The 19208-nt window shown below is 43.8% G+C and overlaps 1 protein-coding gene across 1 annotated transcript in view; it reads right to left on the bottom strand.

Annotated features, from left to right (window-relative positions):
* Positions 1-298: 298 nt before the first annotated feature.
* The window catches only part of TRIM14 (tripartite motif containing 14), a 34470-nt gene continuing 15560 nt past the window's right edge, over positions 299-19208 (bottom strand). Inside the window, exons 3-6 of the mRNA XM_004372368.3 lie at positions 17756-17989; positions 15184-15346; positions 6975-7067; positions 299-2991 (exon numbers count right to left, since the gene is read on the bottom strand). Of these exons, the coding sequence (XP_004372425.1) occupies positions 2456-2991; positions 6975-7067; positions 15184-15346; positions 17756-17989 (1026 nt within the window). The 3' untranslated portion in view covers positions 299-2455. The remainder of the gene's footprint in view (positions 2992-6974; positions 7068-15183; positions 15347-17755; positions 17990-19208) is intronic.

Raw genomic sequence — 19208 nt, 5'->3', positions numbered from 1 at the left:
GCAGTCCAAATTCAGCGTGCCAGCTCCACAGGAAGGTGTTCTCTGTCAGCTCTGGGGGAAGGTCCTTGTCATCAATCTTCCCTTGGTCGAGGAGCTTCTCAGCACAGGGGGCGGTATGAGGTCCCAGTCTCTCTGCTTGCTTCTCTCTTTTACATCTCAAGAGAGACTGATTTAAGAGACAAGCTAATCTTGTGGATTGAGACCTGCCTCATTAATGTAACTGCCGATAATCCCACCTCATTAACATTATAAAGGTAGGATTTACAACACATAGGAAAATCACATCAGATGACAAAATAGTGGACATTCACACAATACTGGGAATCATGGACTAGCCAAGTTGACGTATTTTTTTTTGGCAGCAGGAGGACACAATTCAATCCATAACAGTCTCTGGCACTACAGTCAGTGCTGTTTTTACTTGGCCCCTGTGGCTGTGGATCAAGGAACCAGTTTTGGTCTTCAGGGATAGAGATTTGGGGTCAAGTGTACCCATCTTCCCTACATCTGGAATGCCCTCTGCCTGTCAGTATTCAGCTCTAGGCCATTCCCAGTAGAATTAATTTCCCTTTTCTCGGGATTCCTGCAGTATAATGCTTAGACATCTATCCAGCTAGTTTTAAAGGTACTTTTGAGGTTTCTTCTGCCTTGTATTCTACTTATATTAGGCTGACTCACATGAAAGTGCCACTTTTAGGTCAAAATGATTGGAAAGTAGCAGATCATATGGTAAGCCTCATTAATGCACTGAGACTATGAGAGGGATTCAGCTTGGCATCTTCCTCACCCTACCACTGCCCTCCCCACCAAGTGCCTAAGAAGATGCTTTAACACAGTACTGCTTCAAACCACATCTAGGGAATTTGACAAAATCAGGATGCTGAACCTTCAGAACTGAGGCACAAACCCTGGAAAGAGGCCTACTCCCCCTTCCTCACCCCTGCTACAGGAGGTGGTTCCCTATGGAGACCTGCTGGTTTGGCCTTCTCTATTTCTGTCACTCTGGAAAATTGGGCTGTCTGGGTTTCCTTGGCAACATCTGGATTTAAGGAATTTGAGGAGCATGGGGATATTTGGGGCTGCCCACACCCCACTCATAGCTCTGCTATTTGCCCCAAAACAGTTGGGACAACTGCCTGTGCTTGCTTAGCAACAGTCACCTGCTGATTCCTTCCCAACATCGCCTGAGAAATGACTAAGCAGTAAAATCTCCCAGGTGAAACCTGGTCCAGGAGGGCTGGGCCAGAGGGCAGGTTAGACACTTGTCTAGAGAGTGGGGGATAGGGAACAAGACATGGCTCCAGGCCTGGCCCAGATGTCACTGTGGGGGATTATTAGCAATTCTCTTTCAGGACCTTAGACTTCCCAAATGCTCAATAAGGTCAAGCTGGGTGATCTACAAGGTCCTCCCAACTCACGTCTTCAATGACAGCGAGCTGATAGTCATTTACTCACCACCTGAACTTTTCAGGGTGGGGAGTATGTAGGGCACAACTGCCCTCAGAAAGCATCCAATACGACTGGAAAGATAGGTCCCAGATTTGTGGCTCTGATAGTGAGAGAGATTCCTGTGGCTTGGGGAGACTTCCAGGGGCAGGTAACCCTGGGGAAGGCTGAGACAAGCAAAGAAGAAAGGGCTTCCCTGTGTAAACATGTATGTGGTGGCGTGGGGGGAGGATAACAGCAAAGGAAAAGGTGCCATGGTGGGACTTCGTGACACAGTTCTGATCAGAGGGGTCCCTGAGAAGAGCAACAGGAACTTGATGAGGGTGAGTAGTTTAGGGCAGACTAGAAAAGCCTTGAATGCTAGGGTAAAGTGCTTGTTTTTCCCCCGTCTTTGGGGAGCTCCTAGATGGCTCTAAGAGATTGAGATTTTAGGCAGATAATGCCAGCTGTAGGGTGGAGGGTGAGGATGGAAGAGGATTCAGACCAGCAGGTGTTAAGAGGCTCTTCAGCTGCTCTGAAGGGAGGTGACATGGACAAGCTGAAGTAGAGAGGAGGCCCATCCAAAGGACAGTTAAGGGACAGAAGAGTCAGAGTTGGTTGACTCTGGCTCTCCAGTCATTCACAAATATTTCTTGTGCACCTACTATGTGCCAGGCATGGTCCTAGGTGCTGCATGAAGAAGGTTCCGAGGCTGAGGATATGGTATTCTGACGACGTCAAGATGCTTACAGCTCAGTATGGAAACGTCACTTTCAGGAACCTGAACTAGAAGCACTGTAGTTTAAGTGCTCTGGTGAGAAGCCGATGAGAGAGCAGCTGCATACGCGTGTTTAGCCCAAGTCTGAAACAAGACTAGGAGAGAAACTGTTCAAAGCACAGGGCTTCACTGGTCCGGGAGGGGGATGACCAGGTGTCAGAGAGCAAGCAATGCACTAGTCCCGTCTAGGTCAGGTGACACCAGAGGCTGTCGCAGTGGTCGCACGTTGGGCGGCCACTCTGGTCTTGGCCCCTAGGGCAGCCGGGGGATGCTGATGGCGCCTTCCCAGAGCCGCAGGGCCGGATAGAGCGGCTCCTGGAAGGCGGCGCGGAAGGTGTGCAGGTGGCTCATACCGCCGGTCACGTCGTAGAAGGCCAGGACGCCGGCCTCGTAATCCAGGAACACGCCGAGCCGGTCGGGGTCGTCGCGGGGCCGGAGGCGGCTGCGCTGTCCGTCGTGGAAGGCCCAGTACTCGAGGTCATAGCGCTTGAGGCACCAGGACTGGCGGTTACAGCCCAGGCGGGCGGCAGCCGACGAGCCGCAGCGCCGCATAGAGGCGTAGGCCGCGCCTACCCACCAGCCGGCGCCAGCCTCCTGCACGTCCACCTCCCAGTAGTGGCGGCCGGCAGCAAAGCCGTCGCGGCCCAGCACCTGCCACAGCGCGTCGAAACGCAGCGCGGGCGTCGGCCCGAGGCGGCCCAACAGACCGCAACGAACCGTTAAGCGGTCGGTGGAGAGGCGCAGGCGCGCGTGCATCGTGTCAGGCTCCAGCGTGGGCGTGCGCGCATCTGCAGGGGGCGGGAACACGGGGGGGGGGGGGGTGGTCAGGCCTAGTGGGCGGAGCTAGATCTGAGCTCCGCCCCCGGGGAAACCGTCCGGGTGTGCTCCAGTAACGGCCCTCCCCACCCTCACCCCCGCCCCTGCACATGTTCACAGCAGAAAATCGGAAAACACAGAAATCTCCAAAGGACAAATTAAAAGCCATCCTTTTAACGCTGATTGCCCCTGGGAAGGTGGCTGGGGGACAGGGGAAGGAGAGAAAATTTTATTGTACACCCTTTATCCCTTTTGAATATTGTACCATAGGAATTTATTGCCAACTTCTAAAATTTTGATTAAAAAAAAAAACTATCACTATTAAGACAGGTGTATGTCCTTCCTATATATATATATATATATATATCTTTTCTTTTTTAATTGCTACTCTACAGTTTTTCTTAAGATTGGTATCATACTATACATGCTCTTGGGTAATCTGCTTTTTAAGTTTATTGATGTATTATGGACATTTTACCACATAAAATAAGAACACTTTAATGGTGATCCTAAGATTTGTTGTATGGATGCAGTATAATTTAACCTATCCTATATTTTTGAATATGTAGGCTTTTAAAATTTTTTAATTGTGGTAAAATAAAACATTTTCCATTTTAACCATTTTTAATGGGCCTTTTTTTTTTTTAAAGCTTTAGAAAATACTAATATTACTCTTTATGAATCTCTCCAATTATTTTTTTAGGATGTATTCCTAAAAGAGGCATTGCTGGGTCAGTAGGTATGCTTCTTAAGGTCTTTCATAAATATTGCCAAATTGCCTTCCAGAATGGTAGTAGTGATTTAAACTCCTATCAACAGTGCTCTTTGCATTACACCATATATGTAGACCTGAAGTTTAAAAAATAAAAGTCTAGGTCATAGGGTATGTGGATGCTCAGCTTTAGTAGACTCTGCCAAACAATTTTCCAAACTCTTTACACTTTCAACAGCAATATAAGGAAAATTCCTGTTATCCACATACACGTCAACACTTTGCATTATCGGTTTTTGAAATTTTAGCCATTCTGAAGGGTGCACAGTGCTGTCTCAAAGAGGTTTTAATTTGCATATCCCTGATGACGAATTTTGTTGAAAACCTCTCCTATCTTTGCTGCCCATTTTTATATCCTTCTTTGTGAAGTGTCTGTTCAGGTCTTTGGCCAATTATTTTATTGATTGACTTTTACTTATGGATTTATAGAAATTCTTTATAAATTTTGTTGACTGTTTCTGAATTCAAACATCTCCCACTTCGAGGCTTGCTTTTTCACTCTCTTGATTTTATCTTTTGATTAACAGACTTCTTAATTTTATTGAAGTCCAATTTATCAATTTTTTATATGCGTGCATTTTGTATCCTGTTTAAAAAAAAAAAAAACTTTGCCTACCTCAAGAGCATGAAGATTTCTCATAAGTTATTTTCTAGGTTTATTGTTTTACCTTTTGTATTCTGGCCTCCAAGCCACCCAGAATTTATTTTTGAGTATAGTGTGAGGTAGGCATTAAGATTCAATTTTTTCATTCAGATACACAGCTAACCCAGTGCTATTTATCAAAAAGATTATGTTTCCCCACGTTACTGTCATGCCACTTTTGTCATAAATCAGATGACCATATGTGTGACCATACGTTTTACATGTTGCTGTAAAAAATTAGCATAGCGCACTTATGAAACCTCACAGGGGGAGGGTGCGTTGAGAAAAGAACATAGAATGTATGTGTTATTTGCATAAAAATACAGTATGTTTCTGAATTTTCTATTTTGTTTTTCTTTAAGACAGTCTTGGCTATTTTTGGCCCTTTGATTTCTATATACATTTTGGAATCAGCTTGCCACTTAAAAAAAAAAACAAAAAACCATACACAACACCTTCAGGGATTTTGAAGAGGACTACAATTGAGTCTATAGATTATCTGGGATAACTGACATTTTACAGTAGTGAGTGCTTCAATCCATGAACATGGTATATCCCTCCATTTATTTTAACCTTCTTTGCTTCCCCTCGAGGAGACCTGGTGGTGTAGTGGTAAGTATTCAGCTGCTAACTGAAAGCTTGGTGGTTTGAACCCATCAGCCGCTCTGCAGGAGAAAGATGTGGCAGTCTGCATTTCTAAAGATGACAGCCTTGGAAACCCTATGAGGCAGTTCTACACTGTCTTATAGGGTTGCTATGAGTTGGAATCAACTCAAAGACAATGATTCTACTTCCCCTCAGTAATGTTTTAGAGTTTTCTATAAAGAGATTTTACACATCTTTTTAAAGACTTATTCCTAGTGGTTCCCCCACTCCATGTTATTGAAAATAGTGTGTTTTAAAAATTTCATTTTCTGATTGTTGCTAATACATACAAATACAATTGATTTTTGTATGTTGACATTATATTCAGCAACTGTCCTAAATTCATTTAATAATTCTAACTTATTTGTCTATTATTTTGGATTTTGTGTAAATAATCATGTCATCCATGAATAGTGATCGTTTTCTTCCTTTCAAATTCTTATAGCTTTCCTTTCTTTTCCTTGCCTTGAGGCACTGTCTAGAACATCTAGAACAATGTTGACTAGAAATGGTGATGGGGGCGTCCTTCTCTTCCCCTTCTGAGTTAATACCAACAGAAATGCATACATACGTGCATCAAAAGACATGCCCATTATCCACAATAGTCAAAAATGGAAATAACCCAAATACCCATGAACAGTATAAATAAACTGTGCTATATTGATACAATGGAATACTATATAGCAATGGAAATCAACAAACTACTGCTACACGTAATAAGGTGGCTAACTCTCGCAAATATTATGTTGAGTGAAAGAAGAAAGATGTAAAAGAGCATATTCTGAATGATCTGGTTATATAAAGTTCAAAATCAGCCAAAACTAATTCTGAGTGTCAGAAATCAGCAGAGAGGTTACCCTTAGTGGATAGTGACTAGGAAGGGGCACAAGGGAGGTTTCTGGGGAGCTAGAAATGTCCATGTCTTGATCTGGGGCAGGTTACAGAATATGTTTACTTTTAAAAGCTAATATACCTTTGATTTGTGTACTTTTCTTTATGTATTTTATATTTCAATTAAAGTTTATTTTAAAAATGCATATATAGCAATTAACTGGAAATGACTCCTAAAATTGAATCAGAAAATAAACTGAGATATGTTCATTCACTCATTCATTAATTCAAAAAATATGTACAAGAATGCATTTATTGCAGCCTTGTTTATAGAAATGAAAAAAGTAAACCAGCCTAAACGTCCAACATTATGAGATTGGTTAAATATGATACATCCATTCATTGGAATACTATACATCCTTTAAAAATAATGATAATATTTATACTTATTGAAAAAGAAAATTGTCCAGCTCTTGTGTTAAATAAAAAGATTGCAGAACAATATCTATAATATGATTTCATTTTTTAAAAAGCTATATACATATATGCTTTAAATGTTTGAAAGAATATATGCCAAAATATTAATAGCATTTTATTTTTGAATATCTGTAGTTTCTAATTTCCCTACAAGAAGCATGTATTAACTGTATAATTTTTTAAGGGAACAAAGAGGTTCACAATATATCATTAAATGAAAACAACATTGCAAAACAGTATGTATAGTATGACACCATGTTTGTTAAAAAAAAGGTCTATTAAATATACTTTTGTATGTAAATATATTCTTTGTACAGATATACCAAAGAAAGCTAGAAGGACATACAATAACAGCAGTTTTCTATACAGAGAAGGATTATCAGCGATTTTCTTTTTTTTTTTTTTTTGCTTTTCTTTGTTTTCTAATTTTTCTACAGTGAACATGGATTATTTGTTTAATAAAAAACTAATAATAAAGTTAAAGAAAACAAGCTGGGTTTCAACAACAACAAAAAAAAGGGCGACCTCCATTTCTGTCCCCCACTCTCCCCGCCCTCTCCACCCTTTGCCCATTCCCGGGGTCTTACATTTTAAGAAGAGCGATCGCTCCGGAGAGGGGCCTGTTTTCAACAAGGCACCTGGCTTGGTGCTGGAGGAGCCCAAGAGCTGGAAGTTCACGTCTGTAACGAATTGTGAGAAATGAGCACTTGGTGCTCACACTATCAGCATAAGTTATAAAATATGCTAAAAAATATTCAAGAACTGGAGATTCGCATAGTCTCTCCCCAGGAATCTCATGCAAATATAAGCTGGAAATGCAAATTCACAGTGACAGGAAACTCAGGGACAAGGTCAGATCTAGAGAGACATGTACTTTGCAGGATCAAACAGGTCAGTGCAAGGGAAGCCCTGAACTTGGGGAGTCGTCAGGTCAGAGGATGGGGCAAGCTCCAGGGCGATCTGGAGAATCAGCGATTATCTTCAACACTCAGGGAGGAAAAGCGAGCTCAAGGCAGAAATGCAAATTCCAGGATAAAGGTGAAAAACAAGAAACCAGAACTGAGTGCTCAGAAAGGCCATTTTCAGGTCTCATTCAGGTGAGGGAGAGTTATAAGGAAACCCCAGCCATGGTCCCTGTCCTCAACAGCTCACAGTCAGGTAAGGAGGTGGAAATGGGTTCACTTGATCTATGACCCAAGGCAGAGAGGGCTCAAGGTCAGGAGAGAGGAGAGAGGCCCAAAGTCTCTGGGGCTTGGAGGAGTCAGGGAAAACTTCTGGGAGGATGAAGCACTTCATGTGGCCCTTGAAAAATGGGGAGGATTTGGACACATAGGAAAAAGGATGGGAGGCTATTCCAACAAGAGGGTACAGATAGAGCAAAGGCATCGAAGGCAGGTGTCAGGAGTAGGGAGCCATGGAAGGTGTCTGGGTGAGGGAATGACAAGAGCAGAATTTTGAAAACTCCCTCTAGTGGGGAAGGGATGGGACAGAGAGTGGAGGAAGGGTGTCTGTTCGGGGGATCAGGCCTGAACTGGGGCAGCAGGGATGGAAAAGGGACTGGGCTGAGGAAATATTACATAGGCAGAACAGCTCACTGGGAGTAGGGGATGAACAGCTAGGTGGAATCAAGAGGCAGCATCCCATTTCGGGATTGGGGGAAGATGCTGCATCCCAATTTGGCCCCAATGAGCCTGCAGTCTGTGGAGCATCCAGGCAGAGACGGGGGAGGGGAACATTTGAAGGGTAGTGTTGCCGCAAGACCCCTACCTCCTTGGGTCCTTCCTGGGAGTCAGGACCTCTCATGATGACCTGTGATAATGAAGAGTGAAGACCTCATCTGAAGGTGGGTAAGGGGTGATGGCCCAAGAGGAAACAGAGCCCAGAGGATCAGAACACAGACCCTGGGTCCAGAGTCTGTTTGAATTCTCTCTCTGCCACCTACCATCTTAGTGTGACCTAGGTTAAGTCAGTTGGCCTCTCTGAGCCTCAGCTTTCTCATCTGCAAAATGGGGATAATGAAGGAACCTAGCTCACAGGGTGATGACAAGGAGATGCTGTATGAATTCGTGTAAAGTGCTTAGAAGAAGTGCTTAGAACATATAGCAAGTGTGAGCTGTTATCATGGACTCAGCAGGATTCCCAACTGTTTGGGAAAAAGGGCCACTGAGAATGTCAATGTGCACAAACTGCAGTTTGGGTCCATCTGAGTAACCTCCTGCGAAGGCTGGCAGGGAGAGATGCCAGTGCACACTCACTAAACACAGATGAGGCCAAAGTTTCCTGGAGCCGATTGCTAAGATTCTTTTCTTTTCCCCCATATTTTTACTATATAGTCTTTTTTATTGAGATATGTCAACTGCTAAGATCTTCCCTGGGTGGTGCAAACAATTAAGCACTTGACTACTAGCCAAAAGGTTGGCAGCTTGAACCCACCCAGATGCACCTCAGAAGACAGGTCTGGCCATCTGCTTCTGAAAGGTCACAGCTTTGAAAACCCTATGGAGCACTTCTACTCTGTACACAAGGGGTTGCTATGAGTCACAATCAACTCGGCAGCAACTAACAACAAGATTGATAATGTGATTTTTAAAAAATAGTTATATCTCAAGACAATTTTTCAGTTGGACTGTTGCTGTTAGGTGCCGTCGAGATGGTTCCAACTCATAGCGCCCCTATGTACACCGGAATGAAACACTTCCAGGTCCTGCGCCAGCCTCAAGACAGTTGTTATGCTTGAGCTCATTGTTGTAGCCACTGTGTCAATCCCTCTCAGTGAGGGTCTTCCTCTTTTTCGCCGACCCTCTACCTTACCAAGATGTCCTTCTCCAGGGACTAGTCCCTCCTGATAACGTGTCCAAAGTATGTGAGACGAAGTTTTGCCATCCTTACTTCTAATGAGCATTCTGGCTGTACTTCTTCCAAGACAGACTTGTTCCTTCTTCTGGCAGTCCATGGTATATTCAGTATTCTCCACTCACAGCATAATTCAAAGGCATCAATTCTTCTTTGGTCTTCCTTATTCATTGTCCAGCTTTCACATGCAAATGAAGCAACTGAAAATACCATGGATTGGGTCAGACGCACTTTAGTCCTCAAAGCGACATCTTTGCTTTTGATCGCTTTAAAGAAGTCTTTTGTAGACTTCACCAAAAGAGTAAAAAGACAATCTACAGACTGGGAAAAAATTTTGGTTACAACAAATCTGATCAGCATCTAATCTCTAAAATTTACACGATACTGCTAGACCTCAACAACAAAAAGACAAATAACCCAGTTAAAAAACGGGCAAAAGATATGAATACTTCGCCAAAGAAGACATTCCAGCAGCTAACAGACACATGAGGAAATGCTCATGATCATTAGCCATTAGAGAAATGCAAATCAAAACTACAATGATGATACCATGTCACCCCAACAAGGCTAGCATTAATCCAAAAAACACAAAATAATAAATGTTGGAGAGGTTGTGGAGAGACTGGAACACTTACACACAGTTGGTGGGAATGTAAAATGGTACAACCACTTTGGAAATCGATTTGGCACTTCCTTAAAAAGCTGGAAATAGAAGTACCATATGATCCAGCAATCCCGCTCCTTGGAATATATCCTAGAGAAATAAGAGCTGTCACACGAATAGATATATGCACACCCATTTTCACTGCAGCACTGTTCACGATAGCAAAAAGATGGAAACAACCTAGGTGCCCATCCACTGACAAATGGATAAACAAATTATGGTATATTCACACAATGGAATACTATGCAACGATAAAGAACAACGATGAAGCCGTGAAACATTTTATAACATGGAGGAATCTGGAAGGTATTATGCTGAGTGAATTTAGTCAGTCACAAAAGGACAAATATTGTATAAGACTATTATTATCAGAACTCAAGAAAAGGTTTAAACACAGAAGAAAACAAACTTTGATGGTTACGAGCGTGAGGAGGGAGGGTGAGGTTTATTTACTAACTTAACTAGATAGTAGAGAAGAATTATCTTAGGTGAAGGGAAGGACAGCACACACTACAGGGGAAGTCAGCACGACTGGACTAAAGCAAAGCTAAGAAGTTTCCAGAATACAACCGAACACTTTGAGGGACAGAGTAGCAGGGGCGGGGGTCTGGGGACCTTGGTTTCAGGGGACATCTAGGTCAATCGGCATAACAAAGTTTATTAAGAAAATGTTCTGCATCCCACTTTGGTGAGTGGTGTCTGGGGTCTTAAAAGCTAGCGAGCAGCCATCTAAGATGCATCAATTTGTCCCAACTCACCTGGTATAAAGGAGAATGAAGAACATCAAAGACACAAGGAAAGTATTAGCCCGAGACAGAAAGGGGCACATAAATCATAGACTGCATCAGCCTGAGACCAGAAAAATTAGACGGTGCCTGGCTACCACCAATGACCACCCTTACAGGGAACACAACAGAGAGTCCCTGATGGAGCAGGAGAAAAGTGGGGTGCAAAACTCAAATTCTAGTAAAAGATCAGACTTAGTGGTCTGACTGAGACTGGAGGAACCCCAGAAAGCATGGCCCCCAGACTCTCTGTCAACCCAGAACTAAAACCATTCCCGAGGCTAACTCTTCAGACAATGATTAGACTGGACTATGGGACATAAAATGATACTCATAAAGAGTGTGCTTCTTAGCTCAAGTAAATTCATGAGACTAAATGGGCAACTCCTGTCCAGAGGTGAGATGAGAAGGCAGAGACAGTCATGAGCTGGTTGAATAGACATGGAAAATCTGGGGTGGAAAGGAGGAGTGTGCTGTCACAGTATAGGGAGAGCAACTAGGGTCACATAACAATGTATGTATAAATTTTTGTATGAGAGATCAACTTGAATTGTAAACTTTCACTTAAAGTACAACAATAAAGAAAGAAAGAAGTCTTTTGTGGTAGATTTGCCAAATGCAATACATCATTTGATTTCTTGACTGCTGCTTCCACGGGCGTTGATTGTGGATCTAAGTGAAAGAAAATCCTTGACAACTTCAATCTTTTCTCCATTTATCATGATGTTGCTTACTGGTCTCGTGAGGATTTCTGTTTTCTTTATGTTGAGGTGTCATCTGTACTGAAGGCTCTAGTCTTTGATCTTCATCATAAGTGCTTCAAGTCCTCTTCACTTTCAGCAAGCAAGGTTGTGTCGTCTGCGTGTCACAGATTGTTAATGAGTCTTCTCCGATCCCAGTGCCCCGTTCTTCCTCATACAGTCCAGCTTCTCAGATTATTTGTTTAGCATACAGATTGAATAAGTATGGTGAAAGGATACAACCCTGACACACACCTTTCCTGATTTTAAACCACACAGCATCCCCTTGTTCTGTTTGAACAACTGTCTGTGTTTGTACAGGTTCCTCATGAGCACAATTATGTGTTCTAGAATTCCCATTCTTTGCAATGTTATCCATAATTTGTTATTATCCACACAGTTGAATCCTTTGCATAGTCAATAAAACACAGGTAAACATCTTTCTGGTATTCTCTGCTTTCAGCCAAGATCCATCTAACATCAGTAATGATATCCCTCGTTCTATGTTCTCTTCTGAATCCGGCTTGAACTTCTGGCAGTTCCCCGTTGATGTACTGCTGTAACCGTTTTTGAAGGATCTTCAGCAAAATTTTACTTGCATGTGATATTGTCGGATAATTTCTGCATTCTGTTGGGTCACCTTTCTTTGGAATGGGCACAAATATGGATCTCTTCTAGTTGATTGGCCAGGTAGCTGTCTTCCAAATTTCTTGACATAGATGAGTAAGCACTTCCAGTGCTGCATCTGTTTGTTGAAACATCTCAATAGGTATTCTGCCAATTCTTGGAGCCTTGTTTTTCGCCAATACCTTCAGTGCGGTTTAGACTTCTTCTCTTACTATCATCAGTTCTTGATCATATGCTACTTCCTGAAATGGTTGAATGTTGACCAGTTCTTTTTGATATGGTGACTGTGTATTCCTTCCATCTTCTTTTGATGCTTCCTGGGTCATTCATATTTTGCCCATACCCAAAACCCACTGCCATCGAGTTGCTTCCAACTCAAAGCGACCCCATAGGGTTTTCAAGGCTGTAAATCTCTATAGAAGCAAACTGCCACATTTTTCTCCCGAAGAGCCACTGGTGGTTTCGCACCTTCAAAATTGCAACTCGAGGCTTGAATTTTTAATTCAGCTCTTTCAGCTTGAGAATTGCCGAGCATGGTCTTCCCTTTTTGTTTTCTAACTCCAGGTCTTTGCACACTTCATTGTAACATTTTGTCTTCTCGAGCCACCCTTTGAAATCCTCTGTTCAGCTCTATAGACTATGTATCCAAAGTTCCAGTGGAAGTCATGGGAAAAGAGAATATCATCTACAGATTACAAATCTGCTTTAACAAATCAGCTCAGAAGCGTTCACTGTCCAGCCCCACTGTGCTCATCAGTGTTCCCAGCACATTTCAGTGTTCTCTCATCTCAGTGTGAAATGCCCTTTCTGTTCTCTCTGGCTTTCAAAATCTTACTCATCTTCAAGGCCCAGTTCAAGTGCCACCTCCTCCAGGAAGTCCTCCCTGGTGTCCCTGTCAGAATCACTCACCGTTTCCTTCGAGGCCTCATGGCACCTGCTGTGTCTCGGTTTGGCACTCATCTCATGAAGTCAACTCCTCTGCTAGGACAGAGCCTGGCCTCATCTCTCTCCGTGTCCCAGTGGGTGCTCAGTGGGTGCCTGGAGCATTTCTGTCTCCTCTCCTCTGGCCTCTTTCCCTCTCTTTTGCTTTCCTTTTCTCCTAATTTTAAGAGTTGTCACTACCATGCCCCGTTGGACAAGGAGGCTTCCAACCTCCTCAACCTCAACTTTCCTCAACCTCATTTCCCCTCTCCCCGCCCTCAAGGTGCTCCAGCCTCTCAGGCTTCCTCTCCAGGCTGCAAAATTCTTCCCTCACCTCCAGCCCTGACCCCTGCTGTTCCCTCAGCCTGGATCCCCCCATCCGCCAGGGATGTACCCTCAGGCTGCCTCCTTCCCCGCAGTTTGGGCTGGAATTCATTGCCACCCCCCAGCCTTCTATGACCACCTTGTCCTAAGTAGCTGCTTCCCCCACGCCCCAACCTGTTCCTTTCTCACTGCCCTTGGCCCGGTCACCTTTGGATGGTCTGTGGAAAATAGATTTCTAGGTAAACACCTCTCCCCTCCCCAGAACTCTAGACTCACAGACCCAGATGCCTATTGAATATTACCACAGAGGAGGTCAAACTTCTCAAACCTAACAGGTCCAAATGCTTCATTCCTTCCAATCCTAAATGCTCTTTCTCATCTCAGAAAACTCCCTTCTTCCAGTTGCTCAAGCCAAAATCTTTGGAACCTCCTTGATGCAAATCTCAATCACCCCTGCACCCCATCTACTCCTGTTGGCCCCTTTGCTGTACCTCCAACATGCCAAACTCACACCTGCCTCAATCTCACCTCAGGACCTTTGCACCTGCTTTTCCCTCAGCCTAGAATACCTTTCCCGAGATGTAACAAAATACCACCACCACCACCACCAACAACAACAGCAGCTAACATTTACATAGTGCTTGTTATATTATATTAAGGAGCCCTGGTGGTGCAGTGGTTAAGCACCAGGCTGCTAACCTAAAGGTGAGTGGTTCAAACCCATCAGCTGCTCTGAGGGAGAAAAGATGTGGCAGTCTGCTTCCATAAAGATTTACAGCCTTGGAAACCCTATGGGTTGCTATGAGTCAGAATTGACTCGATGGCAACAGGTTTGGTTTTGGTTTTATACCTGAGCGCTGTTTTAAGCATTGATCCTCACAACAACTCCAGTTCAGGGCACTATATTATCAACTCCATTTTATCGATGTGGAAACAGAGGCATAGAAAAGTTAGGCACCTTGCCCAGGGTTAGGAAGTGGTGGATCTGGGACAGGAACCTGGCCTATGCCCTCCTGCCCTCAGATCTGTGGAGCTCACTGAAGGGTTACTTCAGATCTGCTCACATGTCCCCTGCCCTGAGAAGCCTTGCCCAACTTCCCCACATAAAAAAGCTCTTCTTCTTTGTCACTCTCTATTACCCTTACCCTGCTTTATTTTTCTTCAGAACACTTCTCGCCTGACATATTTGTTAGTTTGCTGTCCATCTTGCCCCTAAGAGGCTGGGAGCACCACAAGAACAGGAACTTTGTTTTGTCCCCTGCTCATCCTAGACTCGTGCCTGGCACATAAGAGGGGCTCTGTCAATGTCCTGAATGAATCATAACAGTAGAGATGGGTGAATGAATGAATGGATGGATGGCTGGATATTTCTGAGCACCGGCTTTGTGCCAGGCCCTATGGGAAACTCAGAGCTGGACCAAAAGTGATACCTGCCCTCCCGTTACTCATGGTATTCACATGGAGCAGGCCCTGGAGGAGACATCAGCAGAGGGAGCAGGGACAGGTTTCCCTCCTAGTGAGCACACTGTGCCCACCTTGAAGGAGGTGGGACTTGGCCCGGCAGAGGAAGAGGAGGGGGAGGTGGTGTCTGTTGTGGCTGGGAGCCCAGAGCAGGCAAAGCTGTGGTGTGGCGGGACACAGGGAGGTCTGAGGGGCAGAAGCGCAGAGCAGCATAGCTGGACAGCAGCAGGGCATGGTCTCAGGAGGGTAGGAGGTGAAGCTGAAGGGTGGGTTAGGCGTGAGGCCCAGGAGCCTTTGACGACCCAACCAAGGGCTTGGGTGTGGGAGAGGCGTGATTTAGGGTGCTGATCTTTGCAGCGGTCTCCTGGCTTTAGGGCCCTGAGGGGAGTTAAGGATACAAGTTAATCATATAGCAACTTACTTTCCTTAATACGAACGTCCAGTGGCATCTGAAGCGCGCTCTGAATGGCTTCCACAAGGCCCTTAAAGAGGCTCTTGACGGGCTCAAAGGAGAGAGGCATGGGGTGGCACAGCTCCCCAAGGCTCATCTGCTGCTGCATCTCCTGTCTGGCGGCCGAGTATGCCTGTGTGGGGCACATGGGGTCAGGGCAGCTCCGGGGGCTGCAGGCTGTGTCCCAGCCTCCGCAACTGCACCCAGCAACACACCCATGCCAGAAAGTGCAAGCCCCACCCTGGCCTGGAGCCTGCCGTCAGTCCAGGCCTCCAGGAGCGGAGTTCTGGAGAGATCACACAGCAGGTGCTGAGGCAGGCAATGTGTGGAAGTGATTCCAGTGCTGGCGCTGGTGACTCCTCCCACCCTCCTCCTGCCCTCACTCGACTCCCTCCCTTTCAGTCCATTGAGTCCTATTCTGTGCCAGGTATTAGGGGGCAAAGGAGGAGTCAGACTGACTGTCCCTGCCCTTAAGTTGCTCACCAACCTGCAGGGGGCCCCACAGCCTTACAGACGCTGTAACAGGGGTTTGCCTGAGGTGCGGAAAAAACCACAGCCAGCTCCACTGTCATCTCCTCCGAGAAGTCTTCCCTGACCATACAGCATCAGATACTCCTTGGACATACTTTTGCTAGGGAACCTGGGCCATGCTGTAAATAGTTATTTCTGAGCATGTCTCGTCACTCAGCTGTGAGTTCCTAATGTCCAGCAGAAGGCTTGGCCCAGAGCAGGCTATCAGTATATATTTGATGAATAAATGAATGAACAAACAGAAGGAAGGAGTGATGAATGATGAAAATCAGTAGCTTTGATGCCAGAGAATAAAAAAGAAAAAGAAAACAAGAGATGACAAAGCTGTGAATCTCTGTCTATGATGTAGGAAAATCATTCTTTTCCATGGAAGAATTCCTTTGTATTAGGTAACCCTAAACATTACTGCTACTTAATAAGGGACAAATGTACCCCTTTGAGCATCTTGCCCTCTGAAAGGACACTGTCATCGTGTCTAGAGAACACCTCACCCAGAAATCAGCTGGCCTACCTGACAATGAGACACAGGCTGAATTGGCTAGGTCTACCTAAAAAGCACAAGAATGAAGATATCTGCCAGGGAACTGGCTTGACTAGTTCTGTACTGGCTGATTTATTTGTCTATCTTAGTTTTCAGCCAGAGTCCATGCTAATCTGTGGTTAGGCTCAGTGCTGCCTTTACTTAGTTGTACCCTGCTTTGCTCCCACAAGCCTTTACAAAGGTCATCTAATTACTGCAAGATTTTCCTTTACAGAGAGAAACATGAAACAAGGAGAAAACCAGGATAAAAACGTAAGCTGAAAAGCCACAGTGAGACGAAACATAAAATGTGTGCCCTGAAGTCTTTTTTGACTTATTTGAAGTGTATTTGGCTCTGAGCTTCCCAGAAGCCAAGGCGAAGAAGGAAACAGAAAGTTACATGAGTGGAAAAAGCAATCCAAGTGTACAGGTGTATTGATATCAGAGAAAAGTTTCTCTCATTGTTCCGTGAAGACAGAAGCACTATCCTCAACGACATGCTTTCACTCAATGTAGCAATGAGTATCATAGGGGACTTTTCCTAGAATCTCCTTCAGTGTAAGGTAAAAGCCTCCAACAAAGCCCAGTGGCCAAGAAGTACCATCCTCCTCTTTCCCTTGAACAAACTGTGACTCAGCTCATTTCAAGAGGGGTACTTTTCCAGGAGGGGTGTCTCAATTACCACTGCAACGGCAGAAGGATAGGCAGTGATGCCATGCGGTGTTAGAGTCAGGCACACCTGGGTTCTGATCCCACCTCTGCCATCTACCAGCTGTGTGACCTCAGGTGAGTCACTTCACCTCCCTCAGCCTCAATTTCTCATTAGTAATGTGGGGTGACAATATTCACCTTGAAGAGCTCTTGTAGATATTACAACTAAGACGCAAAGTACTTGGAACATAGAAGTCCTCCAATATGGTGGCTATCAATATTATTTAATTAGTTCAAGATGTATATTATCTTCCTAACAATGTACATTTTCTGACCACTTGTGTGGGGGCAATGAAGTCTACATATTGAGATGGCAATTCTCTGTGTATTCACTCAGTGTGTAAATACTGTGTTTAATGCCACAGTAACCAAGATGAGAGGCACTGGCAGTTCAGAACTCTTGCCTTCCATGCAGGCGGGAGACCCAAGTTTGATTCCCGGCCCAATGCACCTCATGGGCAGCCACCACCTGTCTATCAGTGGATGCTTGCATGTTGCTATCGTGCTGAACAGGTTTCAGCAGTGCTTCCAGACTAAGATGGACTGGGAGAGAAAGGACTGGTGATCTACTTCCAAAAGTCAGCCAATGAAAACCCTATGGATCACAACGGTTTGATCTGCAACCAATCATGGGGATGGTGCAGGACCAGCCAGCATTTCCTTCTGCTGCGCATGGGGTCGCCCTGAGTCGGGGGCCGATTCGCACAGCAGCTAACAACAACCACTAAGATGAAATGTAGGTGGCAGGTGGCAGCTATAAGGATAGAAATCCTGCATTACCTGCAGCAGCTGTATGGGATTGGGCTCCTGGCTGATACTCCAGACCCTGTGTGAAAGATCACTCATGACACTGATGTGCTCCTCACAAGACTCGATTTGCTGCCTGTACGCCTGCAGGGCAAGCTGCATGTTTTTATCCACGAATTTCTTGGCCAGCACTTCCTCTTCATCCAGCAGTAATCTGAGTTCAGAGAATTTCCCCGCCAACCAGGTTTTACTCGACTCTGCATGAGCCTAAAAAGAAAACCAGTTGTAGATGATATGATTGTCAATCTAGAAAATCCAGAAGAGTCAACATGAAAAAAAAAATTATAACACATAAAAAGTGAATTGAGCAAGGTGGTCAGCCAGATACAAGATCAATTTATAAAAACCAAAGCTTTCCCAAATACCAGTTATAACCAACTGGAAAATGCATGGAGAAATAAAGCTCCTTTTTAAAACAGGAAAAGAAAATTGCAAAATATCTAAAAATAAACCTAACAAAAACTATAAAGACCTAGATAAAAGAAAGTATAAAACTATACAGAAAGAGATAAAAAATATTTTGAATACATGAAAGAAAAAACTATATCCCTGCCTGGGAAGATTCATTATCTTATAGATGCTATTTGTCTCCAAATTAGTCTCCAAATTCAATGTGATTCCAATCAAAATCTTAACGTACAGATTTAAAAATTATTAAATTATTATAGGAGAGAACAAGCACATTAAAGCCAAAAAAATGCTTTAAAAATAAGACCAACGAAGGAAGAACTGATTTATCAGATACCAAAACATACTGTAAAGCTACAGGATTTAAAACCATGTGGCTCAGGCATAGACAAAAAGATCAAAAGTATAGACTGAAGAGTTTAGAAAAGAAATACGTATCTACATATACATACATTATGTATCTACATATACATACATAAACATACACACACACAGGTATATATATACAGAGAGAGTGAGAAAGGAGTGAGAAAGAGAAAGAGCCATATATGTGTGAATTTAGTATATGATAACAGTGGCATTTCAAATTATGGGGAGGAAAGAATGAACTATTCCATAAATGGCACTGGCACAACACACAATTAACCACGTATTTAAAAGAAAAAATTAAGTTAGATTTTACCTTATATTGTATACAAAATTAACTCAAGTGGAAACTACCTATAAATAGTCTTACCAAAAAAATGCATACCTGAACCTGATCAAGTCTCTAGATCTAACTAATAGATCCAATGTAGAGGGAATATAGAGGGAAGGGAACATGTTAACCATCAACTTCAGAAACATAGCAACCAATTGCATATTAAATACTTTATTTCACCCCTAATTCAAACAAACAAAAAAAATGTGACATCTATGAGACATTGGATTTTTTTTTTTAAGATTTTAAAATTTTTTTATTGTACTTCAGTGGAAGGCTTACAGAACAAATAGTTTCTCATGAAACAGTAGTACACAT

The sequence above is a fragment of the Trichechus manatus genome, unplaced genomic scaffold (genome assembly GCF_000243295.1).
Source record: "Trichechus manatus latirostris isolate Lorelei unplaced genomic scaffold, TriManLat1.0 scaffold00016, whole genome shotgun sequence".
Taxonomy (NCBI): Eukaryota; Metazoa; Chordata; class Mammalia; order Sirenia; family Trichechidae; genus Trichechus; species Trichechus manatus.
The sequence above is the reverse complement of the archived record's forward strand: the minus strand, read 5'-3'. Positions and strand labels throughout refer to the sequence as shown.